Source organism: Fringilla coelebs (genome assembly GCF_963513975.1).
Source record: "Fringilla coelebs genome assembly, chromosome: 8".
NCBI lineage: Eukaryota > Metazoa > Chordata > Aves > Passeriformes > Fringillidae > Fringilla > Fringilla coelebs.
In genome coordinates, this window is record NC_140066.1 from 7744834 (window position 1) to 7765097 (window position 20264).

At 38.6% G+C, this 20264-nt stretch overlaps 1 protein-coding gene across 5 annotated transcripts in view; it reads left to right on the plus strand.

Moving 5' to 3' along the window:
* RHOBTB1 (Rho related BTB domain containing 1) overlaps positions 1-19449 on the plus strand; it is a 47983-nt gene extending 28534 nt beyond the window's left edge. For 4 of the 5 annotated variants that reach the window (XM_084210497.1, XM_084210495.1, XM_084210496.1 and 1 more), the window contains 8 exons: positions 146-249; positions 8342-8527; positions 10258-11225; positions 11679-11797; positions 13655-13805; positions 15375-15463; positions 16546-16651; positions 17154-19449. In XM_084210497.1, coding sequence (XP_084066623.1) covers positions 146-249; positions 8342-8527; positions 10258-11225; positions 11679-11797; positions 13655-13805; positions 15375-15463; positions 16546-16651; positions 17154-17323 — 1893 coding nt within the window. In that variant the 3' untranslated portion in view covers positions 17324-19449. Of the gene's footprint in view, positions 1-145; positions 250-3962; positions 4071-8341; positions 8528-10257; positions 11226-11678; positions 11798-13654; positions 13806-15374; positions 15464-16545; positions 16652-17153 lie in introns of those variants that run through there. The other variant, XM_084210499.1, reaches the window with a different exon arrangement.
* Positions 19450-20264: the final 815 nt, after the last annotated feature.

Consider the following 20264-nt stretch of genomic DNA (forward strand, 5'->3'; position numbering starts at 1 on the left):
TCTGCCTGTTTTATAAGATAGAGCATTGGGTAAAAAGTACATGAAATAGACCCTTGACCTAGTATGTTTTGAACCTTTTGATGGGGTGAATGACAAAGTAATTGTCTGATGAGGGAAAGAGAATGTTCTGTGTGTTCTCTTCCAGGTCCTTGAACGCTCAAGAGATGTTGTGGATGAAGTGAGTGTTTCTCTCAGGCTGTGGGATACTTTTGGGGACCACCACAAAGACAGGCGCTTTGCTTATGGAAGGTAAATTGATCCAAGTAAAATTTTAAGAAATACTTGCGTTCAAATTTTGGGGTAGAAATAAATTGCAAATCTAACTTTTGAAAAGCAAGGACTTAGCAATCATGGGTATTCATATTCCTGCCCACTGCAAAGAGGATTATCTGGTGGAAGGATTAAAAAGATATAAATATTTAAAAAGCAGCATAGTTTTACTACGCTACATTTCCTTGAACGGCCTGCTAAGCTCTGTCAACAACTGTTGTCCTATTTTGAATTTTAAAGAACATTCTCCAAAATAAGATCCTAGCTTTACAGAATTGAACATGAGCATTCTCTGCCTGTATAAGCAGTGTTTGATATAATTTCCTAACAAGCAGCAAACAAGGAGAGATGTTGGGAAATATCAGTCTCACTCAATGAAATATTTATTTTATTAAAACCTGTGATGTTGAATGGGCAGCTAACCTCTTGAGAGCAGAGCCAGATTCATGAAAGACGAGGCTCTTCTGTATTTCCTTAACTAAAGCTGAGATTTTTCTTCCATAAATATAAAATGTCTGTTAGTGAATCAATTAACCTTGGAAATTCTAAAAAATACATGTATAATAAGTATATATTTAAATTAATGTGATCGAGATTTTTCCAGCATGTATCATATATGTGTGTGTATATACATATGTTTGTAAAAAAAAGTTCAGCATAGTTTCTTCAAGGACTGAAGCCAGTGATAGTCTTTCTGGTTTGTTTAATTAGATCTGACCTTGGGGCAGTACAGACAGCAGAACAGCTGTATTAGGCAAATACTGAGCTGAAGGTGGGTTTTGGACATATATTTTCATAACTCACATTTGAGAGGTCTCAGTCCTCACACATTTTTTCACCTTGTTGAACTTTTTCATAACCTTTTCATATCTGCTTCAGTCACTGATCAGACCTTCACAGACAGACATATTTTTTTTCCAGCTGGGAAGGAATGCCCTTTGTAGAGTGTCATCCCCAGCTTTCTATTGCATGTGGCCAAACTGTACTGTCTTGCTGTTTTTCTTCTCTCTGTGCTGCCTGATGACACAAGTGACTTTGAAGGAGGATGGCCTTTTCTATTCTCTACCCCTTAGAAATGCTGTAGAGGGTTCTGCTGGTTGAATCCACCCATTAAATTTTCAGGCTGTAGAACTCTGTATGTTTGTACAACACTCCTTTGTGTACAGCACTGTTGGTGGTTGAGTTTTCACAGAGTCAGGAATTACCTGGACTTTTCTGTCAGGAGCTAAAGTGGAATGCACAACCTGTACCATCTGTAAATAAATAAGTGTTGTGAGAGAAGTTACAGACTTTAAGGTAATATTTACCTTTATATTTAGTGCTACTGGAAGATGTCCATAGATACTGTTTTACCTTTTGGCAGCAAGTGGAACCTGTATTGATAAATTTGGATGTAACTTCATGTTTCCACTCACTGTTCTGCTTTGATGTGGCCTCCCAATATTCTGCAACAGATACTGTGTCACTGAGAAGATTACTGGAGATTAGGAGAGCAGAATCAGGCATGTTCTGAACCCTGATCCCACGTTTACTGACAGGATGGGAGAGGGAGGAAACAACATACTTAGATTCTAATCCTGCAAACGCCAAGGAGGACGTGAATAACTTGAGATCTCTAGGATTAAGCATATGAACACAGTGATTCATTTGTGAGGTTTGCAGAACTGAACTTGTGTAGAATGAGGTTTGCTGTATCCTAATTAGCTTTAAAAGGCTGTTCTGGAAGCCTGCTCTCCTGTTAGTGGTTTTTCTGCAAGTCTATTAATGAAGAAAGTAACTGGAAGCTCTGCAGAAATACTTTATAAATAGAATTTCAGTTTTAAAATGTTGTGATTGTAAGCACTTAGGTACTTGGTTGTTTTAAGAATGTTAATGTTGCGTTCAAAGTAGACTGCATTCAAAGTTTAGTATTTCATCTGGGTTGGCATTTTAAAACTAGTTTTTCAATGCTGAATGCTCATATTTCTAGGAATTTATTTTAAATCGCCTCTGTACATTGAGCTGCAGTCTATTCAGCTGTGTCAAATCTTGCAATACAGTGAAGGGCCTATTTCATGCCAAACTGCTCAAGGTTACACCTGCAAGTGCCCCATGTTTTGATTGTCTGAAGGATCATATAATAATATGATCCTTTGGTTCTCTTAAAAAAATTCTGTGCATCTGCACCTTATGCAGGGGAAGGCTTACTCCAGCAAACATTCAGCCAAGACCTCTAATTGTCCTAAACCTGGTGTAACAAGAACCAGCAAGTCATTAACTCGCCTACTGCTCCTTGGAAAAGTTTGCTCCATACAGTTCTAGAAAATGTTACATAAATAGATTATGCTATAGATGACAGGGTGAACACTTAATAGAACTTTTAGCACAGATAAATCCTTCTTAACTTTATTTTTCACAGATGGAAACATGAAAGGAGGGGAAAAGGAGTCTGTTTTCCATTATTTTTGTGTAAGAACTAGAGAAACATTTGAATGCCACTGGGGATGGAATAGTTAATGTTTCTCTGCCATCCCTTAATGGGAGTATGGAGAGTGAGATCAGCTTGCATTCTGTTCTGTGGTGTTTAGTTTAATAATCACACTCCTCTGGGAGCTTTGGGAAACAGTTCCTGACAGCTTAAGGGAGTGAGGGGGATGTGGCTGCAGAGACTTGTGGAAATATTTGCTGCAGTTTACCGAATGACATTTTTCCCCCCCTTAGACTAAAGTGTGTGCTTTAGTTTTGGAAATATCCTGTTCAGTTCAGCTTAAGCAGTATGTGATGCCAAACAGCTATTTATTAATAATCTCCCATAGGGTTTCATTTGGTGCACAATCATCCCAAAATGCTGTAAAATGTTAATGTCTTGGTTATGATTTAGTGTATTGATTTCCAGCTCCCAGCCACCTCTTTGTTTAATAACAATCTACCCTTGGTGCTATTGTATTCTCTAAGCCTGCAGATAAGGTGTGAACTTCATTTAAAGCCCAAGTTGTTATTCTGTAGCAGTTTCTCTGGGAGGCAAGTGTAAAGACAAAATATCTTAATTTACATTTCAACTTGTCAGGATTCACTAGCTCCCATCCTCCTGTCCAATCTGGTTTTGAATGAGAGTGTCAACATATCACCATGTTCAAGCTAATCCTAGAAGCTGGCTTGTAGTTCTTTTTCTCACTTTTTGCATCCTTTTTGTTTTTTTTCCTCCCCCAGGTGAACATGTTTGGCTGATTTGATAAATAGCCTCTGTATCCTGGGGTTTTTTAACATGCAGCTCTAGTATGTGTAAACATAAGCACAAACATGCAAAGAGTTAATTCAATCAAATATTTATTCTCAATACCGTGAATGGGGGTTGTAAGCTAATTCAGCCAGGATGACTTATTTACTTGCAACTTAAATATGAGCTGTAGACCAAACAAAATCTGTTCATACAGCATGGACAGAAAACAGCTTTTTCCTCATGACTTACAAATGTGAATGAGTCTTGCTGTTAGACTGCTGACAGAGCCTCTTAAAATATGTTTAGAGTATTTCCTCTGTTGTGAATGGATTTTGTAAGCCTTGTGGTTATTGTATGTATGCAGAGGAACACATGCATTCAACTTTCTGTGTGATTACAATTTCCTTTACCAGTTACTCCAATATAATTGAATCCCTAAAAATATACCTTTGGAATGCTGCTGAAAGGACTCCATAAGAACAGGGCTTTATCACTGATATCTGAAGACTTCCACCAACCTCTTTCTGATTTTTTTGCCTCAAGAGACAATGATGACGCCGTTTCTGTAAGAACAAAACGGAGGTACCTTTGATGTAAAAAGGTATTTGCATTCATCGAATTCAGTGAGATTAGGGTGAGGTTTGTGCCTTCACAGAGTTACTTGGTCTGCCTTTAGTCAGATCAGTGTCCTCTGTCATGGAGCAGCTGGTGCCTGAACTGAGGCTGGGCCAGCAGCTCCCCTCCTTTCTTCAGAGAAGGTCTGAGGTTTCAGAAGTGCATTGTGAATGAAAGCTCACACATTCCCTGTGCCTCTCAAGCCATTACTGGCCTGGGTTGGAAGTGATCCTCAGAGATGTCTCTCTAGGGCAGAGGTACTGAACACAGGACAGTCTCTTGCTGCACCAGCAAAGACTCAGCTGATGGGGAACCCGGTTACTTTCAGGTGTCTCTCAGCTCTGCTGCTTCCTCTAGTTATTTTCTGCCACAAAAAAGCGATAGGCAGTATCTTCAAATCATCTTCAGCCACCCAAATCCTTGAGCCTCCCCTTCTACTTTACAGTGGTTTATAACCTATTCAGGTTCTTCATCATATGATCATGAAGAACTGTGGAAAACCATTTTTACAACATATACATATATTTGTTATAATTTTTTTCTCTTTTGAATTTGACTTAGGCCCAAGAAAGACTGTAATAAGCAGAGGGTCACATAGGCAGCTTTCTACAGTAACTTTATTTTGATAGGCTGTGTGTATGCACTATTTTTTTTTCTTCTTTTCTTACTTGTGTGAACATTTGAGGCTCTTTCATTCAGCTGATGGAGAAGTAAATGCTTTATATACTTAGGCCACTGAAATTAATGAACCTACTTCTCTCCTCTGCATCCCACCGTGGTTCCATACTGTGAGTAGAAAGACATTGCTATGGAATTTCTGTTAGGAATCCTTCCTTCTTCAGAAAGGTGTGTGCCAAATGGGGCTGTTAGTGAGCCTGAGGCTCAACTTGATGTATGTGTAATTTATCTATGATAGAAGGACACTTCCAATGCTTTAATCCTTCCTTAAGGAGTAAAAAAGTATGTGGCAGTTATTTGTGGTATTACATCATTTCACATTTTGCCTTTCTTTCCTAAGTCAGGAGCTGGGTAGAAGGAGGGCATTTGAGCTCTACACTGAAAGGCTGCAAAGCAACATCAAAATCTTTTGGAAATGATAAGTGTGGGAAGCTGCTTTCTGTCAAAATCTTGACCTTATCTTGATCTTAAATATTGTGAATTATTTCTTTGTGAATTGGTATTAGGTGGATTTCTTGTGCTGTTTTCCACTCCCAGGGTCTCAGGATCTCAGTCTGGGTTTCCTGGTTTTCCATGGCAGGGGGTGGAAAGTGTTGGTTTTTGAGGTCTATTCCAACCCAAACTGTTCAATGATTCTATAAAGCATTTCTTGGTGTTTAGGTTTATAAAAATGTTTCTTGAATTATTCCTGAATTTTACTGGGAAATGGCTATGAAATTCTGGTTTTTTTTCTAACTGCAGCTTGTATTTGTGAATATGTTGCTGCAGAGAGAAAGGACAAATCAGGTTTACTTCTTTTTTCTATTTTCTCATTCTCTAGGTAACCAACACAAAAAATAACTGCACAAAACCAGCAGTAGAATAGGCATTTTAAAAAATCATACCCTTTTATATTCCCTGAGAATATTAAAAAAGCATTGGTAAATTTTTAATGTTTAGGAAATATTCATGCATTATTTTAACCTGACAGGATCTGCTTTTTATGAACAAATGTCAAACCAAACTTTATACTGCAGTATTAGCAAGTTGTAAATGTGCCTTTGACATTAATAGGAATCGTAGGTATTTCAATTAAAGTTTCCAAAGGACACCTTTCCTGAAATGCTCACAGTTGTACGTAGCTGGGTAATCTTCCTCATCCATTTCTGTCTCCCGTTGGTACTGAGTGCAAATTGTGCTTATGACTTGAATGAAAACTTAATTTATTATGATAGAGTGGCTGTATTTTGTGAGCTAGCAGAGCCAGCTGCAGTGCTGGTTCAGCGTGTGAACTCTGCCACTACCCAGTGCTTTCCCATCCGTCCTGTTCCTGGCACAGAACCATTAATTTCTCTCTGCCCAGTGCAGAACTCTCAGGAATCTTTGTTTTATGGGGAAGTCCAGGTTTTAATACAGGATAGATAATTTGCAAATCACTTTTTTTTACCTCCTTACTGTGTTATTCTTTTCATGTGGAAGGCAGTAAGGTGACAATGTCCTGTTAATGCAATGAGTTTTGGAAGAACCCGGCTTTGCTCATCTCTGTTTTATGGTTGCCCAGCAAAGGTCAGAGCAAGGAGCTGCTCAAGGACCACGGTGGCAAAAACATGATACTCCCTTGGCAAGGGCTGTAAGACATGCAGGGCGGTGCTGGGGCCAGCTTGCTGGGTGCCCTGGGCCTGCCCTGCCCAGGGACACAGCTCACCCTGGCTCCTTCTGGAGCACAGACTGTGCCCAGCCCAGCACCGGGCACCTGGGGGACTGGTGTGTCCTGCCTGTGAACACCTGCTGGAGTTGTTTCCTTTTGGTTTTCTGGGAGATGTGATGTGTGTCTTGTGGCTTGTAGAGTCAGGAGGGTTGGGTCCTCGTGACTGCAATTACTCGGCTTAGGTATTAATTTCTGAAGGATGCTGACAGGCTGTCTCTGTAAGATGCTTAGCTGTAGTTAGGAGCAGCCAGGCAGCCAATGCTTGCCACTCCAGCAGTTGTGATGGCCTTGAATTAAACAATTGACCCTATTAGAGTACATGTAACACAGAGTTTTTTGTACTTTAGCTGTACATTGATTTCTTTTTCTGGGATCTGAGCAAATGTCTGCTGGGGTTTAGGTTTTGCTCCTACCTGACCTTGAATAGAGCAAGTTTGAGTTTAAAGCATGTTTGCCTCAGCTGTGCGGCAGACCATTGTGTTGGCTGCTTAGCCCTTCACTATTTACTAGAGAACTTTCCAGTTTGAAAAGGCCTTGTTCCTAGATATGACAGATGTTTTGCAGTTTATATAAGACAGAAATTTGGAGCAGGAGCATTTCTCTTGCATTAAATTGATGCTCACAGCAGTCTCCCTATTGTGTGCAGCTATCTTTAGAAATAGCTGGATATATCTATGCCCTCAGTGAAATGTAGAAAGCAGCACTACTGAGGAGGTATTTCATTATTTAAAAGGTGAATGTTAAGATTCACTGCTGCTGATGCTCTGTACATGACACAAACTGCAGATACAACAGATTGGTGCTAGATTACAGAAGAATAGAACTGAGATAGAGATGGTATTGCTGAGTTTATCCTGCTGACAGTTCTGTAGCAATAAGTTGCCTCCTCAAAATGTCCCTTCTCCTCAATTTTTCACAAGAGTTTAAATTCAACTTTTTTTTTCTTCTTTTCTTTTCTATTTTTTTCCCATAAGAGACCCAAGAGCTTGAGAACTGCTTGTTAATAAATAATGAAATTGCCCCTATTTAGGTATGCCCTGAGACAAGTATTCAATCATTTCTCTGCCTTTGGGTGCCCCCTCTGACAAGAGTTAGGTTGTGGTTCAGTGGATGAACTGTCAACCTTAATCCTCATACTTATAATATATATAGCAACTTCATTTAGTGAAGTAGTTTCTGTTTTCTTAGAAACCTTTAAGAGCCTGAAAATATTGCCATGCTTACTCTAATTTAAACCACTGTCTATTCTACAGTTTACTGACCTTATTTTCACTGTAATGTTTTTTTTTTTTTTTTTGCTGATATTGTAGATGTGGTCATTCTGCAGTAGTTTGCCCTTCTAACAGGTTATTTATTAAAGACATTGGAGAATTGCTGTGCAAAGCACATGGCAAAGGCAACCACCTCAGTACTTCAAACAGTGCAGTAAAAGTATTTCTCCATGACAAGTTCACAAGTGATCTGTCTGCCTGCGTGGCTGTTCTGAAGTTTTGCACAGCTCCTCTCTAATTCCTAAGCACCAATCATTTTTGAACTGCAATTTAGGTGTCCAGTCAGCAGAATTGTTTCTGGAGCAGTGGCAGCCTGTGAGTAACTGTTGTGTAAAAGTAGAGAATGGAAAGCCCTACCTCTCTTCTTAGTGCTCCGCTCTCACGTGCTGGGATCATCTCAGCATGGAGGGGCAGTGCTTCCTGGGTATGTGGCTTTGTGCTCCCATGCTTTTGTGGTGAAATGTGTAGCTTCTCTCACACCTCTGCACGAACAACATGTATTCTGACATCTGGGTGTCAGCACGCTTGTCAAAGAGCAGAGCAGAGTAATGGAAATAGGTGAAACTGCAGCAAAAATAATTTGTGGGGTTTTAATCAGGTATTTTCTTGTTACCTTTCTAGGTCTGATGTTGTTGTTCTGTGCTTTTCAATTGCTAATCCTAATTCCCTGAATCATGTGAAAACAATGTGGTATCAAGAAATCAAGCACTTCTGTCCTCGCACACCTGTCATTCTGGTGGGCTGCCAGCTGGATCTCCGCTATGCCGATCTCGAGGCTGTTAACAGAGCCAGACGGCCTCTGGCAAGGTAAAGTTTAAACAAAAATGAGAATTTTTAAAAAAAATCATCTTGGTAATGAGGTACAACACTTGCAAAAGAGAAACTGGAGAGCCTGTTTTCCTTTTTTTTTGCTACAATGAGAATATATGTGCTTTCTTCTTTTTTAAATTCTGTTGTCTGAGTTGGTTAGTTCTTTAACACCGACACTTATTAAGATTCCCACAAAAGTTTTGCACACTGGCTATCTAAACATATTTGGCTGGCAGAACAGTACACTAAGATAGAGATAGTAATGATTATTGAATGTTTTCTTATGTATTTTTCTCCATGAACATGTGTATCATGTCCTACCCCCTCACTATTGTCAGCTACTGTTTTAAACTGGCAGATTCTACAAGAATTTTCTTAATTCTCAAATTTTTTTTTCTGGTAAATGTAATCCTAGATCATAGCAGAAAATTAAATGGTTGCAAATTAAACTTCTGAAAGTTCTGAGATTACCAGTGCGTTTTAGGGTTGTTCTAGAGAAGCTTTGTTTCTCCCAGATACAAAATACAGCCATTCACATATTTGGCAACAACAGTCCCACAATAACTGGCTTGCTTCTAATTTATTCCTTTTATGGGAATTTCAATGAGACCAGATTCACGGAAATAATATCCACGATTGTGTAGTTAATGACTGTATTGTAATAAATTTCCGTAAGGAGATTGAATCAATATTTTGTGGGCCCTTAGAAAACTTTGCATTGCATTGCAGTCAAACTCTTGACTTAGCAATATGATTTTTATAGGTCTGCTTGTTCATTAAACATTTCTTTGTTGTGAGGGTGGGGTGGGGCGGGTTTTTTGGTTGACTCTTTAAAAGGAAATGGTCTTTTTTCAAAACTCCTTTTCTGCCCTAATCCTGCTCTCTGATTTCACCATGAGTAAGTTTGAGTCAGAACTCTGTGTGTCTGGCACAGACTCCTGCCACCTGAACTGGTTATTTATTAGCTGGCGCTCAGCAAGCTGTTGTCTGGGGTGTGTTCCATCTGTGCCAGCTCGTGTCTGCCCAATATGGTGGGCTCACAGAACACACTCTGGGGTCGTGTCTTCTGGGGAGATGATTTTTTTTGCTGGGAAAATGGATCCTAGCCCAGACTTCTTACTGGTTTGTTTACCCTGCATCGCGTACTAGAGCTGCTCTGGAAATTCATAGGTTCCCACATAATTCTCCTGCAGCCAAAACAAGCCTATCTCTTGCAGTGTGTATTGTTACTCTTTTGTTGTAGGCTACTATGATTTTCTTTAAAGAGCATGAGCTTAAGGAATATTTCCGTTTCATCTTTAGCTGTATTTCTGGCGTTTTTTATGTCATGAGAATTTCCATTTGTGTTTCGATGATGGTTGTAACAGAATATCTGAGTAATAAGGGATGGTAGGAGGATTTAAATAATGAAAGCTCTCGAGTATCCTGTCAATTTTTTTTACTGTAAATTTCACTTTAAGTAAGAGGCTCCATTTTGCCTAAATGATTTCGACATATATTTAGTAACATTGCAGACAGCACCAAATTTAAATGAGATTAAAAACATGTGCTATTCTAAAACGCTGTAGAGTCATGACTGTAGATTTCCAAAGGACTTTGTGCAGTTAGTTTTATATTTTGTTTCATTTGAATGATAGTTGTCTCAGATTTAGTGCTCAATATTTGGTAAAATTCCATGCTTTCTAGCGTAACTTTGTGTGACAAGGTTCATTTTTTGTTTACCCTAGGCCAATAAAAAGGGGAGACATTTTGCCACCAGAGAGAGGCAGAGAGGTTGCCAAGGAACTCGGGATACCCTACTATGAAACCAGTGTATTTGATCAGTTTGGAATTAAAGATGTGTTTGACAATGCAATTAGAGCTGCCCTGATCTCCAGAAGACACCTGCAATTCTGGAAATCTCATTTGAAGAAGGTCCAAAAACCTTTGCTTCAGGCTCCATTCCTACCTCCAAAAGCCCCTCCTCCAGTTATCAAAATTCCTGAGTGTCCCATGCCGAGCATGAATGAAGCTGGATATTTATTGGACAGCCCGCTGTGTGCAGATGTCATGTTTGTTCTTCAGGAGCAGGACTGCATTTTTGCTCACAAGATTTACCTAGCTACCTCCTCTTCAAAGTTTTATGACCTTTTCTTAATGGAATGTGAGGAAAGTCCCTACTTGGATGAAACACAGTGTAATAAAGAAAATACAAATAAGGATGTTCTGACAAGTCACCTTGAGACAAACAGTGACAGTGACGAGGCATCCTTGAAATCTCTTGATGTTAAAATTCCCCCACCAGAAAGTAGTGAGTCTTTAAACATGCTAGAAACTGAATCTGGTGAAACAAACTCTGCAGCAAGATCTCTATCCTGCTGGGGTAAGGGGTTTGTTAGTGTGCACAAGGAAATGCAAGTGAATCCTGTCTCAAAGCGGACGTGTCCTGTAACTGTGGTAAAAATGGATTCTTCTGTGCAGGCCGCACCTTTTAAAACTGTTCTGCAGTTTTTATACACAGGCCAACTGGATGAAAACGAAAAAGACCTCACCAGACTGGCTCAGATTGCTGAAATCTTGGAAGTATTTGACTTGCGAATGATGGTGGAGAATATTATGAATAAAGAAGCCTTCATGAATCAAGAGATTACTAAAGCATTTCATGTCAGAAAAGCTAATCGGATTAAAGAGTGCCTTTGCAAAGGGACATTTTCTGGTAAGTAAATATGTGCTTAAGCAGGAAGAGAAATATTTTTTTTTCTCATCCATGTTACTGTCACTCCATAGACTTCTAACAATGTGACAGCTTACATTGTTCTGAGAGGAGGGATGACCCCAAAATTGTAGTGTTACTCAGGCCAACTGTTCCAACCTGGGATTCTGTAGTTTCATTTTTCTAAATCTACTCACAGCTTTTAAATAAGCCACCCAATTCTCAGAAATGTTGAACATTCAATATCCCCCTTTACAATTAAAGCTTTTTATTAAACTTTTTTTTTTAAATTAAAGCTTTTTATTATTTAAAATGCAAGAGTTATTTTTGAGGTGGAGGTCATGGGAAATTAAGGAAGTCCTTGGTTAACAGCATGCAAGTGAAACACATTCTTGAGAACAGGTTACCCCCTAAGCACAGACTTGCAGCACTCCTGTGCCTTTGTTCCCATGGCAGATGTGACATTTAAATTGGACGATGGAAGCATCAAGGCCCACAAGCCACTGCTGATCTGCAGCTGTGAGTGGATGTCTGCTATGTTTGGAGGATCATTTATTGAAAGCTCCAATAGTGAGGTATTTGTCTATTTTTGTCTCTTTTGTTTACAATGTCTGATGGATTTAGTATGATGGAAGCATAATTTACTTGAAAGGTTGCAGCAATCCCAAAAATCGGGGATTTATTTTTCCTTGCAAACCTGGGGTGCTTTTCTTCTTAAGGCATTAAATAAGGCTGGCCAGGAAGACAACATACTTTTTCCAATGCACAAGTCTTCCTCCCGCACTGGGGTGTGTGTTTAAACCCAAAGTCCTGTAAAATATTAAATGTGGGGAAGGAAATTAAGTATGAATTTGTGAATTTCTTTAAAATAGTTTCTTTAGATTTTGTGAATATGTATTTATAAAATCAAAATCACTAGAAAGAATACTTGGGGTCGGGACATTGATAAAGAAATTAAAGCTAAAAAACAGTTAAAGACATATGAGTGTTAATCTAGAAAAGGAAACTGTTTTCACAGTAGAAACTGAACCAACTTTAGGAGAAGTTCTACTAACTTTAGTAGAAACTCAGCTTAGATTCTGCAATGCATCATCTTGTCCTCTGGAGTAAAGCAGGTATGCAATACAGTTTGAAAAATCTCAATGCTTTGGATAAGATTTTGCAGAAGAAGCCCTGTATTTTCATGTGCCTTCATGGTCTGCTTTTCAAATTCGAAACATGCTGCTAATATTTTTTCTTGTGCTATACCCAGTTGTGTGTGCTTGTTTCTCTTGTTGCTTTCCATACAGTTATGCTCATATGAAGTGTTCAAGTTTTTTGCATTTAATATCCTGATAGATGTTTTTCTACTTAGATTTTTCTGGCTTCTTCTAATACAGCTCTAAACATAATTCCTTTCCCAGAGGCATACTCAATAAGTGGTTCAATAAAAATACATCATTTGATTCTAGTATGCAGCATTTGGCAATGAAGAATATGCATTTATTTTCTACTAGCCTATTTTTAATTATTAGCTTCACAGTCTTAGCTCATCATTCTAATTTAAAATATTTTAAAATATTTTGTAGAGTTTAAAGCATTCAGTAATGCTTTTGGAAGTTTTAAAATACAGGTAGTTATGAATTGAATGGTTCATAAATAATAAAAACCATCTATTTTTCATACTACCTTTTATGTATTTGGGGCAAATTTTATAAACTCATTCATTAAATTTACAGTTCTCTGCATTAACAAAAATATATCAATAATGAATGAGTTTCACAGCTAGCTGCTCTTACTTGGAGAACTGAGCTGTTTCCCAGAGTGGTTGATATGCATGAAAGGTTTATGCTTTAGCATGAGAAATTACACAGTTTTTATCCTGGTCCTGGCAGCTTCATTCCATGCTGGTTACACTCACTAGATGTGTGGGGCAGAAAGGGGTTACATTTTTTTTTCCTAATTTCTTCAGTTCTCAGTTCCTTCTCAACCTTGTTTACTTGGACAATTTGGTTATTTACCAAGAGACAGAGGGGTGGTTTTACTCTTATCCTTTGTTTTCTGTTATTCTCAGAATCCACAGAAAATCCCCTGCCAGGAGCAGATAGATTGCATTCCTCAAGGAGTCCACCAAGGGAGGTTTGGCATGGGAAGTGCTCAGTGACTGTTATGTGTAGCTGTCAATTTGCAGGCTAGAGAGCATTGAACAAGTCACTGTTTGATGTGGATCCAATTCCAGCTTGGATATAAGCTGGCAAAGGATCTGACTCTGGAGCAATGCTTACCTGTTGGCAGTCTTGAACTTGAATGGGAAATTTCTGCTTTGAAAAATGTTTTCCCTGCATTTCTGAAATGCCTTGAAGAGAAACAAGCAAAGTGAGAGAAGTGAAATATAGCTGCTATATGAAAATCCCTTAATAATTATGAATTCTCTTCTTAAATATCTTTTCCAGGTAGCTCTGCCCAACATAAACAAGACCTCCATGCAAGCAGTTTTAGATTACTTGTATACCAAGCAACTGTCCTCCAGTCAGGAACTGGACACCCTTGAGTTAATTGCATTGGCAAATAGGTTTTGCCTTCCTCACCTGATTGCTCTAGCAGGTAACAATTTTTTGGCCTTGTCCAATGCAGTATCTTCTGCAGCAGCTGAAATTTGCTTAAATGGTTTTTGGAACACATAACATTTTCTCAAGTGTCAGAGAATTATTTTTTTTTCTGAGAGGGGTATTGTAATGCAAATTGATATTTTCACACAGAGAAATGTATTTGCCTCTCTCTTGCCTTTTTTAGTTTCATGCTAATCCAGCTCAGAACACTGAAGTTTTCTGTGCTTTAAAAACAGAAAGAGTAAACCTTCTCTTTAGCATTGAGGATAATGTCTGTGGATTGTAATATCCACTCTGTTGTTGTTAATTTACCTAAAACCAGGAAGGATTCTGGGTTTTCCATTAAGTAATGAATAAAGTGCTCCACTTCATATTTCTGTTCAAAGTAACTGAGCCAATTCAAAACTTACCTAGATGATCATGTTTTTAGAAATGTTGTCTAGGTCCCTTTTCACTTGATGAGAATTGGATGTTTTGGTATATCCATGAGGATTCAGCCCTCATTTCAGGAAGAAAACCTTTTCAATCCCATATTTAAAGAAAAATTACAGGTTACAATACCACTGAAGTTTTAAAAATACATCCATACACAACCCCAATCTCTGGGATTGTTTGGGTAGTGTTGTGTTTAATTTGTTTCTCTCTATGTCAGTAATTTGGCATTGTTCTGGAGACATGACCAAGACCAAAACTCAGAGAGAGCTGAAACAAAGCTACACCTACCTACAGGACTACGTTTAGGCAAAATGTAATCACATACCAAACCCTGGCTCTCCTTCAGCTGTGCATCAGGACTGTGTCTGTTGTCTTTATTGGTTCTGATAGACCAAATCTTTATTGCTATATTTTATTTCCACATTTTAGCTGAAATTTTGGGTATTTTTTAAGGTAACTGCAGTGTAAACATACATTCAACATTAAGAATATTTCATTCCATTTAATTCTTGGTGAAATAATTTTGAGTCCAAAGGCTACTGCCGACAACTGAACCCAGCAGAATCAAACCAACTGCCAATGTTTCCCAAAAAACACTAAGACTTTTAAGATTCTAGGAGAGGTTTAAGGAGAATCTTGAACTGAGGTGATTGAGGGGGTTCTGGTCAGCCTTCATCTGAATCCCTAGCCAATCTGAAAACCTAAAGAGGGCCTGAAGTGATCTTTTCTCTATCAGTGCTGTGTGGATACTCATTAATAAATAATTCAGTAGCAAGTGCACTGTTGATTAAAAACTTTGTATGACTGAAAGGAGACAGCTGAGCCATATTTCTAATTTAAATTGAATATTGCACCCATGCCAGAGAAAGACTAGTGGCTGCTGAACTTTGTGCTTCTATAAGTAGTTATGAACAACATCTTCAGCCACAGGTCTAAAGGTCAGGAAGGTCAGGCTTTGACTTCCCCCAAATCTCAGCTTGCTAAGGATACCTGTGTGAACATGGCCCCTGCATAATGCTGGTTACCACCAGGAGGAGGGAGAACATGCTGCCTGGATTCTTTGTGACCATGGTATGACCTTGCAATGTGGCTGTTTGCCCTGTGAGTGATGAGTTTTCTCCCCTAACAGAGCAGCATGCAGTACAAGAGCTGACAAAGGCCTCCATGAGCGGTGTTGCAATAGATGGAGAAGTCCTCTCCTATTTGGAACTGGCACAGGTCAGTGTGCACAGCCTTCTGAAGAGATTCTGGTCAGCTGCTGGACTTGCTTTTAGTTCCCTGTTGGTTCTGAGCATTGCTTCCAAGTGGCTCAAAGCCTGCACTTCTGAGAGTGACTGACAATAGAACTTAGTTCTATCTCCTGTTTTAAAGGAGGTTTTTTTCATTAGTTCAAAGGTAAAATATGCCTTTAAGTAACCTCAGAGGAGTTGTTGTTCAAATATATATTTTAGTTTGTCTTGACTGTGGGACTCTTAGCTCCATGTTCTCATGATCATGGTGCACTAACTAACATGAAAAGCAATGTAATGAAGCCGTTCAGCTTTGTAATTGATTCTTGCGTTCCTTTCAATTCAATTCTTGGAGATATATTTAGACCTGTACTGCAAAGACAACATTTCTTGAATCCTTAAACTGCCTACTTAAAGTCAATCACCTCATAATTCAGAGTATGTGCAAATCTTCTTTATGTTTAAATGCATTTCAATATTTCTTGAGTCCCATAAATAATTAAAAGAGAGACCTCCCAGCGCACAGTTGCATTGTGCACCTGTTTCCCAAAATGCAGCAGACTCCCAGCTACAGTGGAACAAGCTAAAATATTTACATTTTTATATTCTTGATTTCACACTAATAATGAGTGAGCTGCAGCTTGGCTTGAAGTAGCACTAAAACACTGCACAAAAGGAGCACTAAAACACTGGCCACCATGTAAGAGTCCCTGCAGCTGTTTTCGAGACCCTCTGTGCAATACCTGTAATCCTGTTGCAAAACCAGAACTGAACTCCTCCCAAGAGAAAGCAGCTCAGTTCACTTCATTTTTATCTTAGGAAGGGCAATCTTTCTTTTATTTCCTTCTCCTGGTTGGAGACAGAAGCAGTATCTCTAAGTACTGTTAGAATATTCTCTAGCTCATGTTTATACTCTGAGATCAGAGCTGACAGTCAGAATGATCTCCTGATCACCTGGGAGAGTACAGCCAGGTACCATCTGCTGGGACCATTCCAGCTTTAGCTGTTAATAGGGGCTGCAGAATGAATGATAACCTCAGGAAATGGAATAAGCTTTGTTTTTCTTCACAGTTTCACAATGCTAACCAGCTGGCAGCTTGGTGCTTGCACTACATCTGCACCAATTACAACAGCGTTTGCTCCAAGTTCCGCAAGGAAATCAAAGCTAAATCTTCAGGTATGGGCAGCTTCCCCCCCAGTTTTTATTAGGTTTCCCCTTCTTTCTCCCCACCCAGTTGATTAAACATAAAGGCAAAGATGAACTCACGTAGCTAAGCCAGGAGACTGAACCTCTGTGCTATCTTGAACAGCATTCATAAATTCTTATCTGCAAAGAAAGGTCATAATCATTAGCCTGATTGCTGGGCAAGCATCATGTTCTTTACCTAATTCAGTGATGCTAAAGGGAACAGAGCTCTTTTCAGGCTCTGCAATGAAAAAAACACTCTGTAAAGGCCTTGCTTTTTTTATAGTTTTGGTGAACTAATGACTCTTGTATGTAACCACTTTCAAAGTCTTTTCACACATAAGGAAAAGGAAACTAGGTGAGTCCTTGGTAAGCAAGCCAGCACAGAGAATGTATCAATGATTAGCTGCAAAGCTTTTTGCAAGACATTTCTGGGATTTGTGTATCTTACTGTCATCTTTGGGGATTTTTTTCTTTTTTTTTTTTTCATCAGATAATCAAGAATATTTTGAGAGGCATCGGTGGCCACCGGTATGGTATTTAAAGGAAGAAGATCACTACCAGCGAGTTAAAAAGGAGAGAGAAAAGGAAGATGTTGCACTGAACAAACATCATTCAAAGCGGAAGTGGTGCTTCTGGAATTCCTCTGCTGTAGTTGCCTGAACAAAGCAAATAAGTGGAAATCCACAGCCAGAAGTTACTCTTATTATTAGAAATAAGATAAAGTTCAGGTTTTCAGGAAACTGTGTTCCACTTGTGCATTTATTACTTCTAGGGTCAAAAGCACAAGCTCACCGAAAATGAGCCTGGAACAGCTCCTTGAAGTCATATGTATATTTTTGACTGGTAAGCAGATAAATGTCAACCATTATTACATTACTTTTTATACAAAAAAAAAACCAAACCCAGCATTAATGTTTCAATCTCCAGTTGGGAAATATTTTTATACTATCTGGTGTATTTTGTTCAGATAAAATTCTGGATACCGTTTTGTTTTACAGACCACAAAATAACCATGTAGCAGCTTTGTAATTAGATTTTAACTATTTTTACTATGCGAGTACAGTGAAATAGACAATCTTCAGTCATAAGAGACTGCTTTTAGAGTATCTCATTAAAAGTCATCTTAGGAAAAAAATCTAGCTGTCTACTATAGGTTGTCTTTTTCAAACTAAGTACTGTGCACTGGTAATATAATTAGATGGCTATTTCCCCTTTCTAAAGCAAAGGGTTAGAATAAGATCCAATAACTGCAAGATATAGAGTGCTTGATCTTTGCTCAGCTGAATAATAGACAGTATAATTACCTGTTCAACTGCAGGCAAATGTATTCCTAATATTTGCCATGTACGTGCAAATAATTATGACTATGTGGGCCATGTGAAATCTAGTGATTCTAAGTATTCAGAGGTTTTATATGTCTAGATCAAAGAGGGTATTTCTAAAATCATTTAGAAGGGCTTATTAATTTATATCCTTATACAAGTATGGATCTGAATGCAAAAAGCAGTTACACTGCTTGCATTTGAATTACTGCATGGCAGTTACCTTGTTCTGCAGGATCTTCACCATGCAGCCGTTCCTCATGCTGAATTCCTTTTTGCTTCAGTGCAAGCAAATGAAAGGGCTGCACAAACAAGTAGATCTAGTTATCTAGTGTTCCAGCATTTTGTAAGTGAAGAAGGGTCTTCACACACAAGATTACTTCAGTTTAATCCAATTTATTTTATAGGTTTCCCAGGTAGAACTGAGAATTTTAGATTATTTTAAGTAGGTGATATATTTCCTGTGGAAGTAGATGTTCCCAGAATGCTGGGGGCAGACTGATGGCAGAAAGGCAGGAATTCTGCACAAGTGCTGCAGGACAAGCAAAAGCTTCCAGTGTTTCCAAAATAGCCTGTGTGTTTATGACTTTTTATCAACCATTACTCTAAAGCTGCAGTGTTACACTAGATTATATAAGGATGAGAGCATTTTTTAAAAGACCAAAACTAAAATACATAGACTGTAGAACATACACATGCAATCCTGTGCAGTGTCTCAGGCACAACTCTGTAACCAAGGTAGTATTGTGTATTAGGTTTGTTAATACTGTTCTGTGCTGGCAGCTCAGCACACCAATGTGAAAAGCTGTTTGTTTGTTTGTGGTTTTTTCTCTGTATCCAAAGGCAAGGCAGTAAAGTCCCCCCCCAGCACTGTAGGTCAGGAAAGGCTTTGGCCTGAAAGCCATAAACGCCTCGACATATTCGCCTCGACATATTTGCATTCTGCATGGACTCATTGCCAGGCTGAGGCTACCACAGCTGGGTGGTGGGAGGCACCAGCATGGGAGGAGAGGCTTCTCTAAAAACATGGATGAGGAAAGCAAGTGAGAGATTCCTACCCCACTGAGATCCATCACCACCTGGTGATAAAGAAGGGCTATAAATGATGGTTGCAAATATGCCTCCTTAATTGTGGGTCAGTGGCAATGTGGACAAGAACATGGAATGAGAGAAGGTATGTCAAGACAGAAAAATAGCTGTTGTTATAAAATGTTAACCAGTCACATTTTAAGTATTGCTACTAGGTTTTACACAACCAAAGCTACTGTATGATTGTAATCTTGCCAAACTGTAATGGATATATAAATGAACCTGAGGTATATGCAATAATATCCAGTTATTCTAGTTATCAGCTACTATAACCAAGTGGCTGGTTCATTTGGTTAATGCTGTCTATGGCCTTTAATCTTGGTGGTTATTTTGTGTTTTTTATTTTGGGAAAAAAAGTAAATAAAACTGTTTAGTTAAAAATTGTCTCCTACCTCTTTTAAGAAACTTCCTTAATTTTGCCTTGCATTCTTCCCGTTTTAATGCTGCTTGTAAGCATTCAGTTGTTCTGTCATTCATTGAATTTTACTGAAATTTTGCATATTTGCATAGCACATTAGGATTTATGGTTGGGGATGTCACAAGGAAATGCTACAGTTTGCATATGATATTGGAAGGTTGGTGCTTGTCGCGTACTGTTAAGTGCACAGCAAAAGAAAAACAAACCTCTTGCCACTTTTCCTCATGGTTTCTAATATTTAATTAGCATGATATTACCCAAGGGACATAAAACTAATTGGTCATGACAGACACAGGGAGGAAGAATGCAGGTAAACAGCAGGATGTCTGTAAGGTTTTCAGTATGCTCTGAAATATGCATAAACACTGTTTTCCCCACTTTCTCACTGCCTTAGTTGTCAACCATCTTACAGAATTCCTCATTACCTATTAGCAAACCCTCAGCTTCCTGAATACAGCTTGTTTTATTGATAGATGTGTAAAGTTGGTACTTTTCTAGACAATTTTTGCAAGATATCATGCAAAGAATGCCATGTTAAGAGCTTTGAAAGAAATCACAAAGCAATGCCAATGACAGTGAAGGTAAGAACAGTGTTTGTTTTTCAAGTGCTAATTTATGAAAATGTTACACATCTAATTTACTTTTGGAAACAAAAAAATATTTCTTTGAACTTACCATTACTAAAAGGTAATGGGCTCAAAAGAAAAAGTGGTGATGTTAGTGTCAGATGTAAAAACGTTTCTCTTGTTTATGATAAAAGCAGTAGCATGGG